Source organism: Beta vulgaris, chromosome 7, assembly GCF_026745355.1.
Source record: "Beta vulgaris subsp. vulgaris cultivar EL10 chromosome 7, EL10.2, whole genome shotgun sequence".
Classification (NCBI taxonomy): domain Eukaryota; kingdom Viridiplantae; phylum Streptophyta; class Magnoliopsida; order Caryophyllales; family Amaranthaceae; genus Beta; species Beta vulgaris.
In genome coordinates, this window is record NC_079208.1 from 44052788 (window position 1) to 44076454 (window position 23667).

The 23667-nt window shown below is 37.2% G+C and overlaps 2 protein-coding genes across 5 annotated transcripts; one reads left to right on the plus strand and one right to left on the minus strand.

The window, feature by feature from the left end:
• Window positions 1-6770: 6770 nt before the first annotated feature.
• LOC104908812 (protein-S-isoprenylcysteine O-methyltransferase B) lies at window positions 6771-9713 on the plus strand. 3 transcript variants are annotated; one of them, XM_057396230.1, is made up of 3 exons: window positions 6771-6942; window positions 7592-7719; window positions 8662-9713. In XM_057396230.1, the coding sequence occupies exon 3, from the start codon at window positions 8733-8735 to the stop codon at window positions 9309-9311; it is 579 nt and encodes a 192-aa protein (XP_057252213.1). In that variant the 5' UTR covers window positions 6771-6942; window positions 7592-7719; window positions 8662-8732; the 3' UTR covers window positions 9312-9713. The 3 variants fall into 3 exon arrangements, with proteins under 3 accessions (XP_057252213.1, XP_010696271.1, XP_048504095.1); XM_010697969.4 differs by lacking the exon at window positions 7592-7719; XM_048648138.2 differs by lacking the exon at window positions 6771-6942 and having other exon boundaries at window positions 6976-7730.
• Window positions 9714-10131: 418 nt separating this feature from the next.
• On the minus strand, window positions 10132-15005 carry LOC104908811 (ethylene-responsive transcription factor-like protein At4g13040). Of its 2 annotated transcripts, XM_010697968.4 has the most exons (7): window positions 14406-15005; window positions 13230-13276; window positions 12985-13127; window positions 12606-12744; window positions 12323-12503; window positions 10564-10685; window positions 10132-10475 (listed from the first exon to the last, which is right to left on the minus strand). In XM_010697968.4, exons 2-7 carry the CDS (start codon window positions 13270-13272, stop codon window positions 10354-10356), a joined length of 750 nt encoding a protein of 249 aa, XP_010696270.1. In that variant the 5' UTR covers window positions 13273-13276; window positions 14406-15005; the 3' UTR covers window positions 10132-10353. The 2 variants fall into 2 exon arrangements, with proteins under 2 accessions (XP_010696270.1, XP_010696269.1); XM_010697967.4 differs by having other exon boundaries at window positions 13230-15005.
• Between the last annotated feature and the right edge of the window lie 8662 nt (window positions 15006-23667).

Genomic DNA, 23667 nt, shown 5'->3' on the forward strand with positions numbered 1-23667 from the left:
TATTGAGACTTTATGTGTGTGGAAGATGCTCATTTTATTAAGATAAAACGGCTCTTCCCGGCTATGCCGGAATTATTGCCTATAATTAAACTGATAAATCTATTCGGCATAAGCGCCGAATTATTCACTCCTACTGGCAACATTGCCCTCCCGCTAACTACACATAGTATCTCTTAAGGACACTGGCGTTCCAACTATTTTTCAATAGCTTGCCTGCCATGTCTTCGAGCCGGTAGGACCCTGGTACTATTTCTTCTTTAACCAAGTATGGCCCTTCCCAATTGGCCGTAAGCTTTCCATCCACGTGGGCTTTTCCCGTTGCTGCCGTCCGCCTGAGGACGAGGTCTCCCTTGGAGATAGGACGGCTTCGCACTCTTTTATTGTAGGCCTTGCTTATCCGGTCTTTATATGCTGCCGACCTCAGCTCTGCTGCCAATCTAATCTCTGGTAAGAGGTCTAGGTCCTCCTTGTGTATCTGCTCGTTTAAGCCGGGTTCGTAGTTCAGGATCCGCCAGTTGGGTAACCCCACTTCTACCGGTAATACTGCCTCCGCTCCGAAAGCTAACCTGAACGGTGTTTCTCCGGTGGCCTCCTTTTCGGTAGTCCTATTGGACCATAACACTGCTGGTACTATGTCGGCCCACGCGCCCTTCAATTCATCAAACCTCTTCTTCAGGGCGTTGAGGATCTGTTTGTTAGCAGCTTCAGCCTGGCCGTTGCTTTGAGGGTGGCAGACTGAAGAGTAGGCAAACTTGATGCTGTAGGGACGCAAAAAGTCGTGTATTGGGCCGCAATCGAACTGGACGCCATGATCCATTACTATTCCCATCGGGATGCCGAACCTAGTGATGATGTTCTGCCAGATAAACTTCTTTACCTGATTAGCCGTTATATTCGCTGTTGGTTCTGCCTCTATCCATTTCGTGAAGTAGTCAATGCCCACTATCAGGAACTTTCTTCCCCCGGATGCCGGCGTAAAGGGCCCTATTATATCCATCCCCCACTGTGCGAAAGGGATTGGGTTTAAGATTGGCTGAAGGTCATTGGCCGGCTGGTTTATCACCGGTGCAAACCTTTGACACTTGTCACACTTTTTTACATAGGTTTGGGCATCCGTCAGCATTGTGGGCCAGTAGAAACCTGCCCTCAGCGCTTTGAGTGCCAACGCCTTTCCACCGATATGATTCCCACAGACTCCTTCGTGAATCTCCTCAATTATTTTCGTTGCTTCGTGGGCCGTGACGCACCTTAGCAAAGGCAATGAGAATCCTTTCTTGTACAGCTGTCCTTGAAAGAAGTAGTACCAAACAGAGTCTCTTTTTAACTTTTTCGCCGCCATCTTATCTTCCGGGAGCTCACCCTTGAGCTTATATGCCAGTATACCATCGTACCACTCCGGTTCAGAGGTGATTGTATTAACAGACGCTTGGGTAACTTCTATGCTTCTTTCTTTCAACGTCTCTACCATGACGTTCCTTTTCTTGTCGTTTAGACTGGAGCTTGCCAGTTTTGATAGGGCATCTGCCGCCATGTTTTCTGCTCTTGGAACCAATTGCACTTTAAAGCTCTGCAACCCTTTTACCATGCTTTTGACTAGGTTGAGGTACTTCTGCATTACCGGTTCTCTAGCCTCGTACGTCCCTTCTATTTGGCTCGAGATTAACTGCGAGTCCGTTATCATGATGACGTTTTTTGCGCTTGCCGCAATGCTCAGACTTAGTCCGGCCAGGGCTGCTTCGTACTCAGCTTCATTGTTGGAGGCTTTAAACCCGAAACGGATGGCATGCTCGAAGATTTCCCCTTCTGGGGACGTCATGACCACCCCGGCCCCAGCCCCACTCTGGGCAGCTGATCCATCTACCTCAATTTTCCACCTGCCGGTGGAATCTGTTGCTTCAGTATGGGTCGTCTCCACTATGAAGTCTGCTAAAGCCTGGGCTTTGATTGCGGTACGCGGCCGGTATTCTATGTCGAACTCCGAGAGCTCTATTGTCCATTTCAATAGTCTGCCTGTGGTATCCAACTTGTGGAGAGCTTTTTCCAAGGGTTGATTGGTGAGGACTTGGACAGTGTGAGAGTCAAAGTATGGTCTCAGCTTTCTTGCGGCAATCTAGACGGCATAGGCCATTTTTTCTAGTAACTCATATCTTTGCTCCGCGTCGGCAAGCACGTGACTGACAAAGTATATGGGGCTTTGCTGCCCCTGCCGGTTTACTAATAATACTGTTGCGACCGTCTTCTTAGTTACTGACACGTACAGCTGCAACTTCTCCCCCAACTCTGGCCGGGTTATGGTGGGCAGTTTCAGGAAGTGCTATTTTACCTTCTCAAAGGCTTGCTTCTGCTCCTCTCCCCACTCAAACTTCTTGTTTCCTCTGAGTATTTTAAAGAATGGCAAGGCCTTTTCAACCGACTTGGAAACGAATCTTGTTAGAGCCGCCATCCGTTCGGTCAGCTTTTGAATGTCCCGGATGCTCTTTGGCTCCGGGAGATCACTGATGGCTTTGATTTTGTCGGGGTTGGCATCGATCCCCCTTTCACTCACCATGAAACCCAGGAACTTGCCGGATCGTACCCCAAACACACATTTCCGATTTAGCTTCATCTGGTGCTGCCGGAGTGTTTCGAACGTTTCCTCGAGGTCTACTATGTGGTCTTCTTCTGTTAAGCTCTTGACTATGCTGTCGTCCACATATACCTCTACGTTTCTGCCTTTTTGCCGCTCAAATATCTTGTCTACTAGCTTTTGGTAGGTAGCACCGGCATTCTTGAGCCCAAATGGCATGGCCTTGTAGGCATATACTCCTGCATCTGTAATGAAAGCTGCCTTATTCCTGTCGGACTTTAGCAGGCTTATCTGGTGATATCCTGAAAAAGCGTCCATGAAGCTCAATAGTGCGTGGCCGCTAGTTGAGTCTACCAACTGGTCAATTCTTGGCAAGGGGTAGCAGTCCTTTGGGCAGGCCTTGTTAAGGTCGGTAAAGTCTACACACATACGCCATGTCCCATTGGATTTTTTCACCATCACCACATTTGCCAACCACTCCGGGTAATCGCAAGGTTCGATAAAGTCTGCTGCCAGCAACTTGTCCACTTCCTCCTTTATGGCTGCGTTCTTTTCGGCAGAAAAGTTACGCTTCTTCTGCTTTACCGCCCGACATCCTCATTCACATTTAGACGGTGTACCATGAACTCTGGGTCAATATCGGGCATTTCATCTGCCGAGAAAGCGAATATGTTGGCATGACCTCTTAGCAGGGAGATTAAGTTAACCTTAACCTCTTCTCCTAAATCGGCCCCAATTTTCACCGTTCTGTCCGGTCTCTCTTCTTTCAAACTGATTTCTTCAGTCTCCCCTTCTGGGCTGGGTCTCGGCTGATCTGCCTGCCTTGCCGCAAAATTCTCCAGAGACAAATCCTTCTTGGCTTTGTTTTCCAGCCTTCTCCTTTTTCTTTCGTACGGTGGTGTATCAGCTGGCCGTTTATGGTCAGAGTGTTTTAGCGCGGTTAGGTAGCAGACCCTTGCCGACTCTTAGTTTCCTCTGATTTTCTCGGGATTGCCGTCATTGGAAGTGTAGATCATGGTAAGGTGGTATGTGGAGACGACGGCTTGCGCGTCATGAATTAGCGGTCTTCCAATGATGGCGTTATACGCCGCTGGGACATCTACAACCAAGAACTCCACCATGATGTCCTTGGAACGGGATCCTTCTCCTATTTTGACAGCCAGCTTTACCGTCCCTTCTGGGACAACAGATGCTCCTGTGAAACCGATAACTGGGTAGGAGACCGGCTTCAAACATGTCTCATCAAAACCCATTTTTTCAAACGTCTCTTTGTAGAGAATATTGGCGGAGCTTCCTCCGTCGACCAAGACGCGATGGACCATCGCATTGGATATCTGCAGAGATACTACCAAAGGGTCGTCATGGGGGTAAACGATCCCTTTAGCGTCCTCTGAAGTAAAAGCCACGGACGGCATTGATGGAGGTGCCGGCCACTTCCTGGCGTTGTTGTAGTTCACCTGGTGGCGTACTTCTTTCAGGCTAGCTTTCGCCCCGTGAATGCTGCCGCCTCTTGTCTGTCCTCCGCTTATGACATGAATCTCAGTGATCCTATCCTTTACCGGCCTTCTGTTACTATTTTCGTCCTCCGTAGGAGGAGTTTTGCGATCAGTCCTTGCTTGGTACCGGGTGAAATAACCTCTCCTGGTGAGGTCTTCAATCCCGTCCTTAAGGTCTTTGCAATCATCCGTTTTGTGGCCGTAATCGTCATGGAATTCACACCACTTGGACTTTTCTCTACCCTTATAATACATCTTTCTCGGCCTTTGCCATTTTTCATCTTTGCTATGCAGTTCGAAAATTCGGGCCCGGGATATCGTCAGTGGTGTATAATTGTGATATTTGTCCGGCCTTCCTTCAAATCCTTTTTTCACCGAGTTGTTCTCCTCTCTCCTGCCGGCGGTCTCGGACTTTTTATCCTTTCGGTACTTATCGTCCCGGCGATCCTTATCCTTATCCTTCTCCTTATCTTTTTCTATAGTTGCCGGCCTTTTCGTGTTAGCTGCTTTGTCAAACTCTTCTCCCCTGATAAAGTCATTCGCCTTGCCCAAGACCTCTGTTAGGCATGTCATCTTTTTTCTGCCGAGATAACTGCGAAACGGGGTCCCTTCTCTCAGCCCAGTCATCAGGGCCAGTATCGCTACTTCCTGCTGCAGTGTTGGGATGGTGACGGCTTCAGCATTGAAACGCCCGACGTAATCCCTCAAGCTTTCTGTCTCCCCTTGTTTAATAGACATTAGCTCGCCGGTTGTTTTCTCACGCCGCTTATTACTGACAAAGTGTGTCACGAACATGGACGTGAGTTGACGGAAGCCAAACACGGTTGCCGGCGGAATACTTTTAAATCAGGTTTGCCCTAGTCCAATCAAGGTAGATGGGAATACCTTACACCACACTGAGTCGGTGTCAGTGTATAACAGCATATGACCCTCATAGGCCGATATATGGTCCTCTGGGTCAGTTTTGCCGTCATACTTGCATGTCGGCATTTTCAGCTTCTCCATGGGCTCCTGTAGAATCGCAGTAGAAAACGGCGAATTCCGCAGTGATACCGGCGCCCTACGCCGATATTCACTTCCCTTTCTCGGCTGGGAGGAATGCTGCTGGACCTCAGTGTCCTGCGCCTCCTCCTCTTCTTGCTCTTCACCCCCCACCTGCTCTGTGGGGTCTTCGAGTTTGCCACCTGATCCTGATCATCCGGTCTCGCTCGCCCTGGCGGCCCGTCCACAGTGAGCGGAGCTTTCTCACTGGGTTGTGGGCTCTGCTCAGAGGTCGCTTTGTCCGGGGACCGGTCGGTGGGGTACCGCTAGCCATTGCTTGGAATACCTCTGTCGCACTCCTAAGTTGTTCTGGGGTGAACATATTCTGCAAGGTGTGGAGGATGTCTTCCTGGGGAGTTTCAGGGGTCTTTCTAGTTGTGTCAACAGGTGGCCGACTTTGTCTAGCGGCCGACAGTGGAGTTGAGAACCCCGGGGGTGCTTTGTCAACGGGAACATTGTTCTCATCAGTTTCCGGCATCCCTAATTGCTGCTTAGGATCCATAAGGGTTTTTGTTTGCAAGAGATGGCTTAGACTACAAGGTATTGTTCGCCTCTCCTTCTAGCGCCAATTGTTCCGGTATGGGACAAATTACAGGGTCTTGAACCGCTAAGTCCTTGTATTGAAGTCGGTTTGAATCCCTGCAAAAGAGAGTAAGTAAACTAGCCTCGGGTGTTGATCCGAGGAACGCCCCTCCGATGCCTAAGTCAGTATTAGGTTAAAAGCCGGTAGCTCTCAACTGTAATGTATTGGGATTCGTGAACGTACCTTATGACTCAGATCAACGGAGTATTTATAGGGACTCGAATAAGCCCATATCTTAGTTGGGCCCGGTATTTGCGGGAGATATCCCCAGGAATAACTTAAACCGATATGGAACTTAGTCAGCCCCCATACAGTATCTATAATCTATCTCTATTATATAAGCCAAGGGAGGAGGTGTGGTGTCCTTTTTTGAAGTGACTAAAATACCCTTAATGATCTAATTAATGGAATGAAAAAAAATTACAAAGCAAATCATTTAAATTCTCATTCAACTTGCCATTTAAAACAAGTTTAAATTCTCTATTATATAAGCCAAGGGAGGAGGTGTGGTGTCCTCTTTTGAAGTGACTAAAATACCCTTAATGATCTAATTAATGGAATGAAAAAAATTACAAAAACAAATCATTTAAAAATTCTCATTCCAACTTGCCATTTAAAACAAGTTTAAAATGGTATATGCATCAAATACTTCAATCAAAAATTAAATGGACAAAATACTTATACCTTATAAAAAAGATGGCATACATAACGTGCACATGAAAAGTCTGAACATCACTACCTTTGATACTCTTTAATTTAGTTAAACCAACTCATTATTTTGTTCTTCTGTTCAATATTCATTCACAAAAAATTAATATCAACAATCACTCACAACCTTTTTATTTTTTTACATTAGCGATTAATATATCTAAATTCATCTAACTGTTGAATTTTTCACATTTAAGTTTAATCATAAATAAAGTACGATTGGAGTATCTAATAGAATAATAAATTTAAAAATTAACGCACGCATCGCGTGCATATAAAGGCTAGTATGATAATATTTAGAGTCATAACAAATTTACGATACACAATACATTATTATAAACTGGTCCATTTAAATTTTTTCTTTTTAAATCTTTTGGTGTCTTACATTTTCGGGTATTTTGCATCAAAAGAAAAATCTTAAACTAGGTACAGGCGCAAATTCAATTTCTTTAGAACTCTAGAACCACTTCACTCAAAAAAAAAAACCTCCAGAACCTCTCATACGCAAATTCGTCGCTCATACGCTAATTCCAAAGCTCGAATTGCAGGTTGTTGTTTTGTTCCTTAGATGAATCTACTTGTTTTGTTGCGGATTTTGGTGTGGAATTGCGATTTTAAGATCTACTTGATGTGATTATTCATGCGATTGGTTTTATGCGGTTGTTATTGTTTGTTCTTGGAATTCAACTTGTTTTTTCTTTATCTCATATATGTTATTTCATGTTTTTAGGGTGGATAATTTACATGCTGTAGACTTATGATTCAAATGAATTTCTGGTATAACTTGTTAATTCATTCATCAGATCAATTTTTCAAGTGTTGTGGCTGGAAATCAGGGATTAATGACCTGTGATCAATTTTTTCATGGGGTGGTTTGCAAAGACGTTATTCTTTAGTGCACTAGCCGCAATCTTAGTGGAAGACATTTCTAAAGCTAGAATTATTACTTGGTTGTTCAATTGGCTTGAGTAGTTATGGGTGGATGCTATTAATTTTTTGTGACAGTATTACTAGTCCATATGATCATATTTCTATTCAGACTAACTTGAAACACCTTTCGCTATTTAAATTGTGTTAGTGCGGTTTTCACTAAAGAAAGAGAAGCAGAAGGTATATCTAGAAAAATGACATTATTGGACTGGATTTAACTGTTGCATTCAGAATCCCGTCTCATTCATCTATATTCATTTACCTTAGGTGTAGTAGCTGAATAAAACACTGCTGTAATACCAACCTTGGTATAACAAATCTTTCGCACTATATAACAACTGATTGAACACACCTATGAAGCACCTCCCTATACCCTGCATGGACGAACTCTTGGGGTGAGTTCGAGGTAATGTTGTATTGATGATGCTGTAAAATGCGTATTTTTGTTTTACCAATCAACTTGGTTGATCTGATATTCTGATCAAGTAGGTTAATTCATGTAAATGAAAGATACATGGAAATGAAAGCTAGCAGTGCCATCAATTATGGGGGTTGGGTTTAGGACATAGGATAGCAGTATAGCACACAGTGATAGGTATGTGAAATTAGAATTCTTCTGAAAATTTCATCTGGAGATTCAAGCACGGAGAGACTAAAGTGATCTGTAGTAATGTCATTACGTTACGTTACATTACATTACATGATTCCTGTTTTAATATTTTTCACTTGAAGTCTGAAGGTATGAAATTGACGGTAGAATGCCCTTATCATGATTGTTTTTTACCACGTAATATTGTGCTATAAATCAATATTATGGACAGGGGTACTTTGGGTAGTAGAATTGTTATCAACTTGCTAGTAGCTTGAAGAATAAGATAGGTAGTTTATAAGAGGAGAAGCACTATATATAAGGCATATTAGGGAGAGAGAAAGTATGTTGTATATTGTTGAGAGATTAGTTTGGTTATTGGGAATGTGCAAGCTTCTGAAAGCTTGTAGTTATTATTTTATTCGGCTATTTTCAATCAAAGTTCATCTTATTTCTATAATCAGTTTCTTAATTCAGTCCAAGCTATGTCAGTTCATTACATAGTGGCATCAAGATGTGAATAACTTTTGTGCTTATTGATGTACTATCTTATACTTCATTACACTTTCCTCTGTAGAAAGTTATCTTCCTTGAGTACTGACATGCCATTGTTTGTGGATATCAATCTTCTTGATTTGCCAACCATTATTTATCCACTGTCGACATTCCTTGTAGCATGCTCAGTGTGTCACATGGTATCAAATCACGCATATCTTAAGCGTTGACAATTATTTCTCCTCCTTGACAGATCTGCAGGAGGATTGAAGTAATGTAGTGATTCCTAATCAGTAAGAAATTGCATTGCTTTAGAAGGAAATCATGGATACTGCTATAAGACAGTTACCACAAATGTTTTTAGCAATTTGCTTCTTTCACATTTCTGAATATTTCCTAGCCATCACTATTCATGGAAGAAGGAATGTGACCCTCCAATCTCTTTTGATAAGCAAAAACTATATAGTTGCCATGTTTTTCTCATTGCTAGAATACCTGGTCGAATATTCATTCTTTCCTGAATTGAAGGAACGTTGGTGGTTAAGCAACTTGGGTCTTTTCTTGGTTGTGATTGGCGAAGTCATACGCAAAATGGCGATTGTCACAGCTGGAAGGTCCTTCACACACCTCATCAAAATTCGTCATGAAGAGCATCATAAATTGGTAACCCATGGTATCTACCGTTTTGTTCGGCATCCAGGATATTGTGGCTTTCTTATTTGGTCTGTGGGTACTCAAATTATGCTCATTAACCCTATATCAACAGTTGCATATACTTTAGTAGTTTGGCGTTTCTTTGCTGGACGAATACCGTATGAAGAGAATTACTTGAGGCGCTTTTTTGGAAATGAGTATGGGCAATATGCACAAAGGGTACCTTCAGGCATACCGTTTGTGAAATAGTCTACCGTGGTACATGTTGATCGTGCTTGAGTTAATGTTCTGCGGCCTGCATGTTGATATTTGAGCTGCTTCCTTTCTGAAAGGGTTGTCTTAGAACTACAACCAATTAGAACAGTAACCCTACTGTAGGAGAGGTGGCTGCTTTTGTAATCTGACTGTAGCTGTGTCCCCGAGTTCTGTCTCAAAACCGAAACTTGTGTTTATTGCTAAGATCCATCGCCATGCTAACACAATGACCATCTAAAGCAGAAAGTATCTGTCACTGGCTCTTCAGTGCTGGTCTGTTAGATCTCTTACTCCTGATACCATGGTCTGTAATTTTGTATATTCTAGTTGCTAAAAGGGAACTGAGAGAAGTTGTGATCATATACTCATTATTGATTAATTACATTTATTTAATTACTTCTTCACTGTTTTGGATGTTTAACCTTTTTCTTTTGTCAAAGACACCTCCATCCAAGGAGAACTGGAGAAGAATTTAGACCTGACAAAATAGACTTGTGCCTGTTTATCTTAACCTTGAACTAGGTTTACAACTATTACACGATTTGATTTTGACCCGAAATCGAAATCGACACAATTAGAATCAATGCCGACTGGAAACTAATATGATTAATATTTGATTGATCTATCGTATTAAGAGAACTGACAATAAACCCTAATCTGATAATAACAAACATAAAAACTGAACTGGATGACTCATCACTCGAGTATGAAATATAACCTATTTGCCAGATTCTGAATATGCTGTTAACTATAGCCAAATATTGATACATGCTAAAGATGGTTATTGGAATCTGACCTACAATGTGAATATTAATGTAACAAAAATCTGAAGTAAGCTAGATATAATTGAATCAACAATAATGCCAATAAGGCGGAGGTACTATATAATAGCCTATGCATCAGTATCTGCTTGGCAGCAGAGGTAAGTTCTATAACTGGCCTAAGAGAGAGGGACTTAATATATCTGAGGCTGATTAACTAAAGAATTAAGAATCAGTGAAAATTCACCCTAAATCTAGATATAAGATATAAGCATTCAGGAGGTGGATGTGTCTGCATCATCAGAAGCAGAGAAACCCTTCACTCCATGTTCACCTTCCCAATCAGAATTCTGAACTGAAGGTGCCCCTTTTCCTGTCACATTCCCTCTTCTGGTTCCTGAGACAATCATATAAACAAGTTATTCAAGGATACATATGATCAAATGGCGAAAGGAAAGAACAATCAGATAATCTAGGATTATTACTTTTGCTATTTATAGCACTGCGCGTCATTGCCAGAAATTCATTCCACTTGAGCTTTCGAAGTTGTTGCTTCTCCTCCTCTGAAAGCTCGAAATTGGGTTCCCTCCCACACATAAATGCAGCTCTGCACAGAAAGTAAAGCTTTAGTTTTTGATGATTTGGGTTCACGCCTTCACAGATTTCGTTGAGCATACCACATAATATGCAATGATGTCTGCTCCAGAATTAGAAAACCAAATCTTAAGGACAACCGGTTTACATCTTATTGTGCCTATCAGCAAAAATGTATTGCAAAATAGCTCCATTTATCATCTTGCATCTCCAACAGTAATAACAGAAAATCAATATCATGCATCTTTAGTGCATGTGGCTAAAAGTTCTTAATGGGAATACAACTAAAAACAATAAAGTCGACTAATTTACCTTGTAATCAAAGATGAACGAAAATGTCAACAAAAAAAACAAATTTACCAAAAACTTTTTTTTATTCATTTTAAATCATCCAAATAAGTAAAATGTACTAAAAAGAACAGTTTCAAATGAGTAAATGAAAAAAAAAAATTAGTATATAAAAACTATACTCGATCTTTCCTAGACTACATGATAAATATTGTGCTTAGATTAGATACAACAAAAAATATTCAACTTCTAGTAAAGCTTAAACATTCACTGATTATATGCTTAGATATCAATGTACGCACTATGACTTGTTAATTTTAGAAATTAATCCAATAACTGCCATTTTAGAAAATGATAAGTATTTATTTTAGAACAAAAAGGGTTAATAAAAGTTTTTCAAGTAGGGAATGATATCTAATTCTAGTGACATTTGAGAAGGAAGATAATATTGGTCCCTTTATTACCACATTAATTAAAATCAAAAGGTACAAAGATATTTTAAGTTAAATTTTGTATTATAAAATAGAATATACTGACACATTAACAGTAGTAAAGGTACCCTTTAAATAAGTTGTCTCTTTAACTTTGCGCTCCATTGATTTTAATTTATTTGGATCAAGGCAAGAGTTTATAGGATGATTAGCCATGTGTTACAATCTTGCCTTATACTATCTATTTAATGTTACTCCCTCAGTTTCACAACAGTGTGCACAAATTTTCTATTATGTTTGTCCTAAATTAGTTTGAATGCTTCCATTATTGACATGGTCTCACTATTAATATATTATTTTTTATATACTCTTTTAGCCCACACTTTTCCTTTTATCAATAAAAAATTACCCAACTTTCTATATCCTCTAACAAAAAAATTACACACCAACCCATATCACAACCGGCAATGCTACATCTACTCGGTCGGTAGTTAACCTACGAGAAATAGAGTATTAAAAAATTATTAGAACTGATGAGTTGGATTCCACTATTTATTCATTTCTATTAGTAGTGGGTTGTTGACCCACTGGGTAGATAAAGTTTTTTCCTATCAAAACTACTTTTTAAACCCCGAGAAGCCCCTGTGGGATTTGATCCCAAAATCTTTACCACTAGACCAATATTTTTTAAATAACTACACTATCACTTATCACCTTAAAATATGTGTCTCAACAAGTGTTCAGATCAATGTGGGATAAAACGGTTAATACTTAACAAGCTCTAGTATTAGTAAAAGGTATTAATAGGTTACAAAGTGTAAAAAAAAAATTCTTTTGAATTATTAATTGAGTATTAGGGTAGATAAGGGAAAGGTTTACATAGGCACACAACTAAAATAAAGCTAATATGATCGAACATTGACAGCCATACCTATCATATAGACGAGCAGCTTCCTCTTGTGAACTCACGGTACCTAGGTGAATTTGTTTTTTGTCAACCTTTATGGCAGCTTGCCATTTCATATTCTTGAAATAAACACCTGTGAGCACATATTGCTCTTGATTGTTTATTCGCCTTCTGCGATGTTGCTTTCTGCGCTTCACTTCTAGCTCTATAAAGGAAACATTAGTTATAACAGGTAATATTGATCTTTTTAGTCTCCCTCCTTTAGTGTAAGGATAAGGATAGGACAAGGGTAAGAAAAAAAAAAAACCTGTAATGGGTTGACCATACAGCTCTTTCGATGAGGTTGAACCACTAATATTTGGTTGATTTGGTTGGTTACGCTGATCATACGAATTGCTAGAATCAGAAACATTTGATGAGCCAATTTCTCGTGATGGATCATTCACCTAGTCACAAAAGTTGCATATACATATATCAAATATACACTCGATTAAATAGAGATGGTGTTAATAACTCTACATCATACATCCCAAGACATCAAACTACTAACAATGCACCGGTTAAAGAGTTGACAATGTGTTCCTTACCATAAGTGCGTAATCCATCAAAAAGAATCTATAAGAATTTTGATGATATTAAACACTTAGTATGCTTCTAGGAGACCAATGGAACAGGTAAGAACTTACCTCCTGTGGATGACTTATATTCAAATCATCTAAAGGAATGGGATGTACACTCCCAGGGTTTGAGCAACGAGTAGCATCTTCCGCCGGTGCATTTCCATTCTTCAATAATAGTGGAAGTGGAGCAAGAAAAGAATTCTGCACACCTGCAATATAAATAATTTGAAGGTAGTGTAAGTTGAAGGTAAGATGATACAACTTTTGAAAGTACTACTTAGAGTAAATATCCACTTAATCATAATTCATACCGGTGCAAAGCCCTAACAGTTTACGTCTCCTTAAGCTCACCATAGTCCTATCAGAAAAACACATAAGCACATAAATATAACATTTAGTATGTGTGGTCTTTCTAGTATGTGTGCTATAGAAAGACCATGACATACATACGTGAGTCTTCCCAGACTTTAATTCATTGAACAAAACACAACAAAAATAATTGTGAAATTCAAGGTCATCTTATGCACCAAAAAGCTAAAATATATGCAAAAGAAAAGACAGTCAAATTCATAAGACATTCAAAGTCTCCCTTAGTCCGTTTCTTTCTTCTTGCCGTGCCTTCTCGTTTCATCACTTTTCACCACTTTTTGAAAACAATATCAGTTAGTGCATCACCATCTTATCTGAAAGCTAATTGGGTAACCCGATAGCAGATTACGAACTAATTAATGATGATTATAAAGAAATCTTGCAACATGATCATATAAAAAATGACTTATGGTAAAAAGAAAGAAGAATCAAAGCGCAAAACGATTATACATATAAGCATGGTCCTCATCAACAGTAAAATTCAAACCCCCCACAAAGTGGGCAATGTAAGCATACCTTATAAAGAACTCAACACAATCACAAAGTGAAAAGTAAACTTCCAATTATACCAAAGTAAGTCCATCAATTATCATAGGTTATATCATCAAAATTCATATTTACCCAAAAAGAAAACAATGTGGAAATTGGAATTCAAAGAAAAAGACACAATCTAATCAACCCTTTTTTTTATTTTTATTCAAAGTCTTCCTTAAAGTCAAGCCAACCAACATACCACCTTTGCAAAGACAGAGGAATCTCATAACCCCAAAAATAAAATCTTCACCAAAGAAATAAATACATAAAAACACAAAACCAGGAAAATTGCAACAAATTAACCAAAGTTATATATAAACACTTAACAATCTTCTCTCGAAAAAAAAAAACACTTAACAATTCAAAAAAATTTAGAAGAAAATAAATTCTTTAATATTATCACTCAAGATCAAAACTTTACACTAATGAAACAAAAAAAAATACAACTACATTATCTGAGGTACATTAACGCATAATTTGACGAATACCCATTAAAAAAAACTAGCACTAATCATCAACAACATGGTAATTGAGATATTAATTAGCAAAAACACATATACATTAAAAAAAAAATTACACCATACCAGTAATAGTAACGACGAAAAAGTCTAATATTTGGGCGTTAGCAAATAAGAAGAAAAAAAAACTTGGTTATTCAAGGAATTAGGAAAAAATATTGGAAGGTGGCAAAGGGTAAAAAAGACAAAAAGAGTTAAGAAAGTAGAAGTTGTTGATGGTGGTCATGCATCTACCACCTCCCTATCTCCTTCACTTATGATGGAATTGTCAAATTTACCCTCTTTTTGTCGGCATTTTCTTAAGGCCGTGTTTGGTAGTGGACGGTGGTTTTGAGGTGGTTGAGAGGGAGGAGAGAGAAAATAGCGCATATAAACAAACAATATGTGTGTGTGAGAGAGTGGGGACTTTTTTTGGGGGGGAGGTTGATGAATGAGAGAAGGTAGAACGTATGTATGCAAATGCAACTATAATCTATATGATCTATCTAATGTACTTTTTTTTTTAATGAATAATGAGTTAATGACCACTTTTGCCCTTGAATTTTATTTTAAAATCCTGTTATGGAAACTTTTGAGGGCCAATAGTTGGGTTTGGGTTTGATTGGAGTTTTGGGTGTTTTTCTATGTTTTGTTTTTGTATGATACTAATGTTATCTTGAAAGATTTTGTGCATTTAAGGACTTTCCCAATTTACTAAGGAATAATAATGGAAAGGATGGGAATAGTGCACTTTTATGTGGTTTCCAAATTTCGATAACACTCCAAATTATTCAATCATCATCAAGTTTAATGATACAAAGTTGGTGGCGATATTTGGTAGCAATTAGCAAACAACTTCCACTTATATTGAAAGATATAATTTTATTTTTGTTGTTAGAAAGTCATAATAAGATGCAAGTACAATGGTAGATAGGATTCGATCTCAATATCTCATATATTGGGTATTATCTCATAAAAATTTGCAAATTAAGATAGATACCATCCACATAAGTAGATATAATATGAAGTGTGGACGTGAGAAAAAAAAATATGATTTGATAGTTCGAAAAGTTTTTGATATAAGTTCATATAAGTTTCAATGAGTTCAACAAAATGCAAGTTAACCAAACACAAAGTGAAGGGGAACACACAAAGACGTTCGAAGAATAATCCATTAATAGGAAGCGTGAACAAGGTAGTCAAGTACTCATATTTGGACCCAAAACTTGTCGCAAAAGCTCGTTTCAGAATGTAACCAATTATATCGATTTGATTCTAAACACAAAAGTCAGAATCGATTGAAACATGTTCTGGTTTAAGTTTACAACTTTCTAAAATTGTAACTAGTTATACGATATAATATTAGATACTTATAGAATCGAATTTCTTTGGATCACAAGTATTCAGGTATCAGGAGATTGAATTGTCGTGGTGGACCTTTTGTTGTGCAACTAAATATAATTATAAAGTAAAAGGATATGAGAAAATTACATGAAGATATAAAGTGGAAAGGACAATATCAATTTATTTGGTGAAACTATTCCATAAAAGAACGTTAGATAATGTAATTTGTACAAACAAATATGGTAAAGCTATACTCTTTTTTTGACTTTTCAGTTTTCCAGTTCAGTTTAGCTTCATTCAATTCAGTATAAAATAATTTTTCCTCACAAGTTCAATTAGATCCATTCAATTTATTTTAATTTTATTGAGTTCGACTCCATTCAACTCAATTGTCTTCACTCCATTTAGTTCATCTTCGTTAAGTCAAAATCTGTCTAAAAAAATAGAGCCTAAGATGGGAAGGACATTAAGAGCGAGACAGTGAGCAATAAAAAGGAAGGGGATACAAAGTGCGCCGAATTTATTATGGGGATTAATTTATAATAAAATGACAAATGTCATACTAAACTAGCACCTTTAACAAGTAAAGCAATCCATCTTATTTTATCATACCCTTTTGGAGTTAGGGAAAAAGGAAGGAAATCTCAACCCTTACAAAACCTTGGTGGGGTTCTAGCCATACCCTTTTGGATTGAGAGGAAAAGGATAACGAATTTCAAATTCTCAACCCTTAGGAGCCCCTGGTGAGTTTGATCTCATGATTTTAAAGTCATAAGGAGCATTCTTTGTCATTGGACCAAGTATTACAAAATTACATAAGTGATATAACTCTAATAAAAAAGTGATGTAACTTCAAAAAAAAAAAAAGAATATTAGAGAAAAAAAATTCAAAATTTGAATTTTTTTTTTTGGGTTCTAAATTTTTTAGGTGGGTATAACTCTAATGAACAAATGTTGTAACTCTAATCCAATCGTGTGGTTGAGATTCATTCTTATTTCTCATGTAAGGAGCATTCTCGATCTTGCCCCTATATAGATACATGATTGGATTAGAGTTACAACACTTGTTTATTAGAATTATACCACCCTAAAAAAAAGTTGGGCCCAAAAAAAAATTTTGAATTTTTTGTTTCTAATATTCTTTTTTGGGAGTTACATCACTTTATTATTAGAGTTCATCACTTATTCATAAGAGTTATAGCACATAGAGTTCATTCTCATTTCTCATATAAGTATGCATTCTCATATGAACTCACTTCTATATATATATTCCCTCCATCTCAACACTAGTAGAATAAAATACTTATTGTTGCGGTCATGACCTATTGCGATTTTGGCTCTGCAACAATTAAGGGCGCATCAATAGGTAATCTTAAAACCGCGGCAATACGCCAACTGCGGTTCTTACCAAAAACCGCAACAATAGGTATTTCTTTTAATAAAAAAAATGAAGCATATTGCAGCGGTTTTTGGTAGAAACTACAACAATATGTTAACTTATTGCTGCGATTTTGGAAAAACCCGCAGCAATAGGTGCAAGTACAAAAAAAATTCCATTTTTGAAATTTAAATATTATAGTAGTTCTCAATAAAAATTACAACACAAAAATAACTCCAACAAACTACACATTAAATTCATATATTCAATAAAACGACTAAACAAGTTTAGAGTTTTATAATATAACTAGTTGTTATACTTTTCTCTCTCCCCTCTCTCCTCTCTACTTTCAAAACCCTAGCCTCCATTGTTGATTTTTAAAGGGGCTTCCATCGGTTTTTACCGTTGGAAAGCCCCCACCTTTGTTTTTTTATTTGTTTTTAGGTTTCCAATAACGATTTATCTCTCGAAAGAAAGGGTTTTCGATCTCCTTCGTAAGAAAAGGTTTTTCGATCTCCTTCGAAAGACAAGGTTTTTCGACCTCCTTCGAAAGACAGGGTTTTTCTCCTCTTTTAGAGGGGGAATTTCTACAGGTTACAATCCGGGATACTAGATCTAATGGATTGCCGTGAAATTATTTTGTTGGTGAAGAATTATGCGGGATCACAAAGGTTATCAATTTTTCGAATACGGTCAGATGAATCCGACGGAAATCATCCTCACGACTACAAGGGATCGTTAGATTGTCTCTCCAACAAGGCTGCATTTTCCAGCAATATAAGCGGGAGATGTTCCACATTGCAAGATTTGTTTGACGATCGTAGTTTTTATGAAGGAAATTTTTGTTTGATTCAACTTATGTATTTGTTTGATTCGATTGCTTATATAGATGTCGTATGACTTTTTATTAATGAATTAATTTTACTATTCAAAAAAAAAAAATCATATATTCAATAAACATAATAATCTTACAAATTTACAATAATTACCAAAAATACAACAAACTTAAAAATCGAAAATATAAAATGAGCTACACTAAAAAACAAAAATACAAAAAACTTGAAAGAAATGAAAAGTAACCAAGGATTAAGAGATATGAAGAACTCCTAAAAAAAATCTGAAAAACAAACTAAAACTAAGAAATCAACTTACCGAATAAATCTAACAAAAACAGTCAAGAATGAAAAATAAACCACCTCTAATTCCAAAATATAAAAACTGAAAATCATAACACATCTATTGCGAAGAGGAACCCGTCGTTCAAAGAGGAAAGATAAACTCATCGGTGGTCAAGATTAGAGACCTGAACTGGCTTTCGACTAGAGATGGCAATATCCAATGGATCACCAGACTATCCGCTCCACCCGGTTTATTAAGTGGGTGAAAAACCCGGTTTAAAAGGATGATAGCCGGGTGACGGATAAACGGGTGATGGATGCGGGTCGGGTTCGAGTGATATTTTTTCATCCATCACCCGACCTATCATCCGTTTACCACCCGATCTGTCACCCGTTTAAAGTAAAAAATATATAATTTCTTTAATTTTGGGCTTTTTTATTTTACAACTTTATTAATCTATAGCCCAAAAGTTATAAGATGATAATATAAGTATATAAATGTTAATAATGTGGATTAGGGTTAGTTTGGAGACGATTTTACATAGTAAGTACGTAGAATTATATAAATGGATTAGTGGTTCTTATTAGGAATTTTTCTTTCTTCTCCTAATACTATTTGATTTCACCCGTTAATCACCCGATCCATCTGTTTAACCCGGTTACAAATGGATGGATGGATTCAGGTGGAGATGGATGCGGGTGATGGATGGATCGGGTGGAGTGGGTGGATGCGGGTGACGCTCCACCCGCCCCGAACCTGATCCATTTACATCTCTACTTTTGACGGTGATGAAGAGGAACCGCAACCGGATTTCGACAAATGCACCTATTGCAGGTCACTGTTTTGACGAACGAATCAGATCTAAATTGGAGTAAGGCTAATGGCATGAAAGGCTGATGGCGCGAAATCGAAGATGGTGTTGAGGAAGCAAGGAAGCGTCGGTGGATTTGTTGTGGTGCGGTGGTGGTGTTGGTCGTTGTTAGGTGAAATCGAGCAACGAAATCTCGAAGAACGACGAGGAGATCTAGAGAATCAGCCGACGATCTAGAAAAACGGCAAAGTATGAGAGAGGAAGGAGATCTAGAGAGGGTGAGGAGAGATAAGAGGAGGAAGGAGATATCGTGAAAGTGAATAGAGGAAGGAGATTCGCAAAGTGTTTGAGGGAAAATAATAGGAAACAACGCCCTTAATATTTAAGAACCCTAATGACCCTATTGCTATAGTTTCTAGAACGAACCGCAGTAATATATTAAAATAATATTTTTTATATTTTTTTAATATATTATTGCGGTTCTTGCAGAAAACTGCAGCAATATCTCTGGTCAAATAGTCAAAAAAAATTCAAAAAAATTTCGTTGAAACCATATTGTTGCGATTTTTGGCCGAAACCGCAGCAATATGATTATTTTATATTTTTCTTTCTCTTTTTACGTGATATATTGCTGCGTATTGGTAAAACTACAGCAATAAGCAATTATTTTACTAGTGCAAAATACTCTTTACTCTTTCCTTTTTCATCTGTCTCAAAATACTCTTTACTCTTCTAGTTTTGGATATGACCCCTATTATCTCAATATTTCTACCTTTTAACCATCGGTCCACACTCTCTCTCCTCCAAATAAAAAATACCCCTCATACTACCTACTAACTATCCCCATTTGCCCACACTCTCCCTCCACCAAATAAAATAATACTAATCGACCTACTACATATTAACTCATATCACATCAGTTTTCAATAAAATAACAGTCGATGACCAAACAACAACTTATTGGTATATTATTAAAGCACATAATCTATCTATACAAATATATTAAAAGGCGTGCGTGACAATGTATACACGCCACATGACACCTCTGTTACTCCATTAGAATTGTCCAATGTGCACATAAGTCATGTCAATTAACAAAAGTAAAATTAGCTTGCAACAAGATTTGAATCCGTGACCTCTTGCTATTATACTTGACATAATTACCATCTCAACCAACTTTTAATCATGCTTTAATTGGCGTGCGTAACAATGTATACACGCCACATGGCACCTCTGTTACTCCATTAGAATTGTTCAATGTGTACATAAGTCATGTCAATTAACAAAATTAAAATTAGCTTGCAACAAGATTTGAACCCGTGACCTCTTGCTATTATACATGACACAACTACTATCTCAACCAATTTTTAATCATGCTTTAATTGTCCACATTATTATATTTGTATCTTTTAAATGTTATGTTTTCCTTAATGTATTTTAATGAGAATGGAAAAAAATGCATATCAAGTTCGAAAAACAGTACCAACCCGGAATAATGTCCGAACCCAAATACTAGTTTTATATGATAAGGTGTTAACATATGAATAGAAAATATTGTTAGCCAACTTGTATAACTTTGGCACTTTTTGGTAGGGCGTAAAACATTTTTGCGTAAAACATTTTTCCAGGAAAACTGTTTTCCTCTATTTTCAGTTTTACATTGTTTGGTTGGCAAAATAGTGTAACACCATTTTTCCTTGGGATAAAATTTACTCTCCCAATGATGAAAAACTATTTTCCTTTCAAAATGAAGGGAAAACTGTTTTCCTTATCTCTCTTGTACACTTTTCTCACTACCTCTTCACTTTCCCTTTTATTTTCCTTTCCTTTCATCATTTTCCTTATATGAAACCAAACAACAGAAAAGTAATTTTGAAATTGTGTTTTCCATTGTAAATTGTTTTCCATGAAAACCATTTTACACTAAAAATGTTTTTACGCCCTACCAAACGGAACCTTTGTGTAAAATGCAGTGCAATAATATATTGATGTCTTACATATAGTGATCATTAATCAGTTTTATTAAAAGTTAATTGACAAGTTGGGAAATAAAGGGGATCCTAACTTGCCAAGGGTGAGAATCAATCCCAAGACCTCCTGGAACCAGGAGGAAAACTCTAACCACTAGGCTATTCCTAACTCTCAAAATTTTGTATAGTAAGCTTTGAACATAGGACCAATAAGTTGTAAAATAGACATCTTATTATCTTAATCAATTATTAGATATAATTAATTGAAGAATATACAAAATGTACAATACAAGTAAAACAAAATACAATCTAACAAAATCAAATACAATCTCATTGATTAATAGTACTCCTTTATTTATTTTTTTGTTATGTCTTTTTTTTATTTGCACATTCTTTTCTATATGATCAAACTTTAACAACGCATTATTAGTAAAGATTCTGAAAAGAAGGCAGTGGCTTTTATAACTCTATATGCCCAAAAACAAATACTAATATAAGGCAGTGATACTGTGATAGTTGGAAAAGTCAATCAGGAAAAAGGAGGCTACATTCTCAAAGGACCATGTGTTTATATAGAAAGAAAACAAGTATTTAACCACCTCATATAAAAAATAAAAGGTAAGTATGTAACCAATGACATTTTAGCCAATAAGTACAATAGTTTGGTGTAGGTGGGTAGCTAGGATTTACGAACATAAAACAATATGAAACATTCAAATGAAAAAAAGGACAATTATAAGGAAAGATGAGAGCATCGCCAATTGGCCACCGACGGGTTTATGATTGGATGGGTTTTTTCTTGCCATTCAAGCGTGTGGAGATAACGTCTTCCAACTCAAACTCCCCTTCATTTCTCTAATCTTTGGTTGAGAGTATTTATTACTATAGACCTAGTATTATTATATCCAAGTATTTTACTTCTTTGGGTTGCATTAAAAACCATACAAATAAGGCACATTTTTAGTGTGTGCCCATTGCATAGCCATTTTGATTTATATTAATAGTACTACTGTACTAGTGCAGTAACACTGCCTAAATTTTTATTAAACTAATCAAGAATTTCTATGGTAGCTAGTCCTTTTGCTGTCAGTCAACTAACTCCAATGGTAGAGCAAAATGATAATTGGCTTAGAGTGCCACATAGATTTTTCTAGCTACTCCACTTTAAGCTAAAACTCCCCCAATGGTTAGCTAATATGAGTAGGTCCCACTTGAAGTAAGATAGTTTTTTTTAAAAGAGAAGAGTATAGAAATTGTTCACCAAAATTTCCTCATGGCCCACAATTTTAGCTCAAGCCAATTGGCTTAGTTAAGCTACATTGGCTAGCAAATGAAATTCTAGCTAGTTACTCCAATGGTTGGGCTAATTGCTTAACTTTTTATTTATTTGCTAGCAAGTTCCTAATGTTCACCATTGGAGTTGCTCTTATTGGCTTATTCCATTGGTGTCAACATTTCACAAAAGAAGTAAAAAGGAATTGTTTATATTAAAATATCATTATAGATAGTCCTCTTTAATAATAATTTCTGTTTTTAAAAGTAGTTAAGAGGACCACTAATTATTATTTTAAAAAATCTTTGTGGTTTTTTTTTGTCTATTACTTACAGATCAGATACTTCAGTAGAAAAAAAGGTAAGATCATTCGCACTTCAAAACATTTTCGTTTGATAAGATTCGAAGTGAGTCGAAACTTATTTGAAAACTAATATGTCAATAAGAGTAAAGACATGTCGTGTGTTACAGAAATAAAAAGTAAGAAAGGTAAAAGTTTGATTACTGATTGGTCACTAGAAGAATGGACTACTAACCACCTAATAAGAACAACTTTGAGATTAAAAACTGAAAGTTAGATGTAGTAAAAAGAACTAAGATTTAGAACACGATTATGTGGCATAAATATACAATATATATTTAATATCACAACCATATGTGGTAAAAATAACTAAGATTTGGAACATGATCATGAAGTACAAATATACCATATACTTTGTTATTTCCCTAGGAACACTACAAGACGGGGGGGTGAATTGTAGGTGTAGAAATAAACGTAACTTTTTGCGGAAATTAAAACTTCAACGAATAAACAAGCTAGAGGAACACAAGAGATTTTTACGAGGAAAAACTTCTTGGGCCCAACAAGAAGAAACAACCTCGACCACTAGGGATTTTAAACTCAACTCTTTCACTAATTAGGCCAAACAACTTTGTTACAACCTAATTCTAACTCGAGCCACACCTTGAGTTCCTAAACTCAAGTTCCTGAGCCACTGTTCCCTTAACAGCAGTTCCTCTCAACTTCACTCGAAGTTTTCTCACACATACAAGCTTTACTCAAAGGCTCTCTCTTACAGAACTTCACTCAAAGTTCCCTTACCCTAAAAACCAAAATACAATTGATCGAAATAAGCTTAGTGGAATTAGAGTAAGAAAGCAAAGAACAAATGGCTATTATGAGAGAATGAAGGCACTGACACTTAATTAGTTAAACTCACTTAATTACTTAGTCAGATACACTTTGGAACTCATTTAGACTTCAATATTTATAGTGATAATCACAAAGAACGTGGGAGTAAAATTCGATTACATGTTAAGTCCATTAACCCATGATGTTCCTTCCCCTAAGGAACACGTTTCTCATCATGTCCCATGATCCCATGATCTCAATATGAACGTGGATATTTTTAGCCACAACTCCTAAGTAATAGGAGTTCCTTGAGCTTTATCCG

Bases quoted from the DNA above. Each gene is read 5' to 3' on its own strand.
- LOC104908812 (XM_057396230.1), top strand. From the start codon at position 8,733: ATGGATACTGCTATAAGACAGTTACCACAAATGTTTTTAGCAATTTGC.
- LOC104908811 (XM_010697967.4), bottom strand. From the start codon at position 13,362: ATGTCATGGTCTTTCTATAGCACACATACTAGAAAGACCACACATACT. The intron at 13,128-13,229 runs GTATGAATTATG...TTTATATTGCAG, and splicing joins ACTGTTAGGGCTTTGCACCG to GTGTGCAGAATTCTTTTCTT. The intron at 10,476-10,563 runs GTAATAATCCTA...TGATTGTCTCAG, and splicing joins CAGTGCTATAAATAGCAAAA to GAACCAGAAGAGGGAATGTG.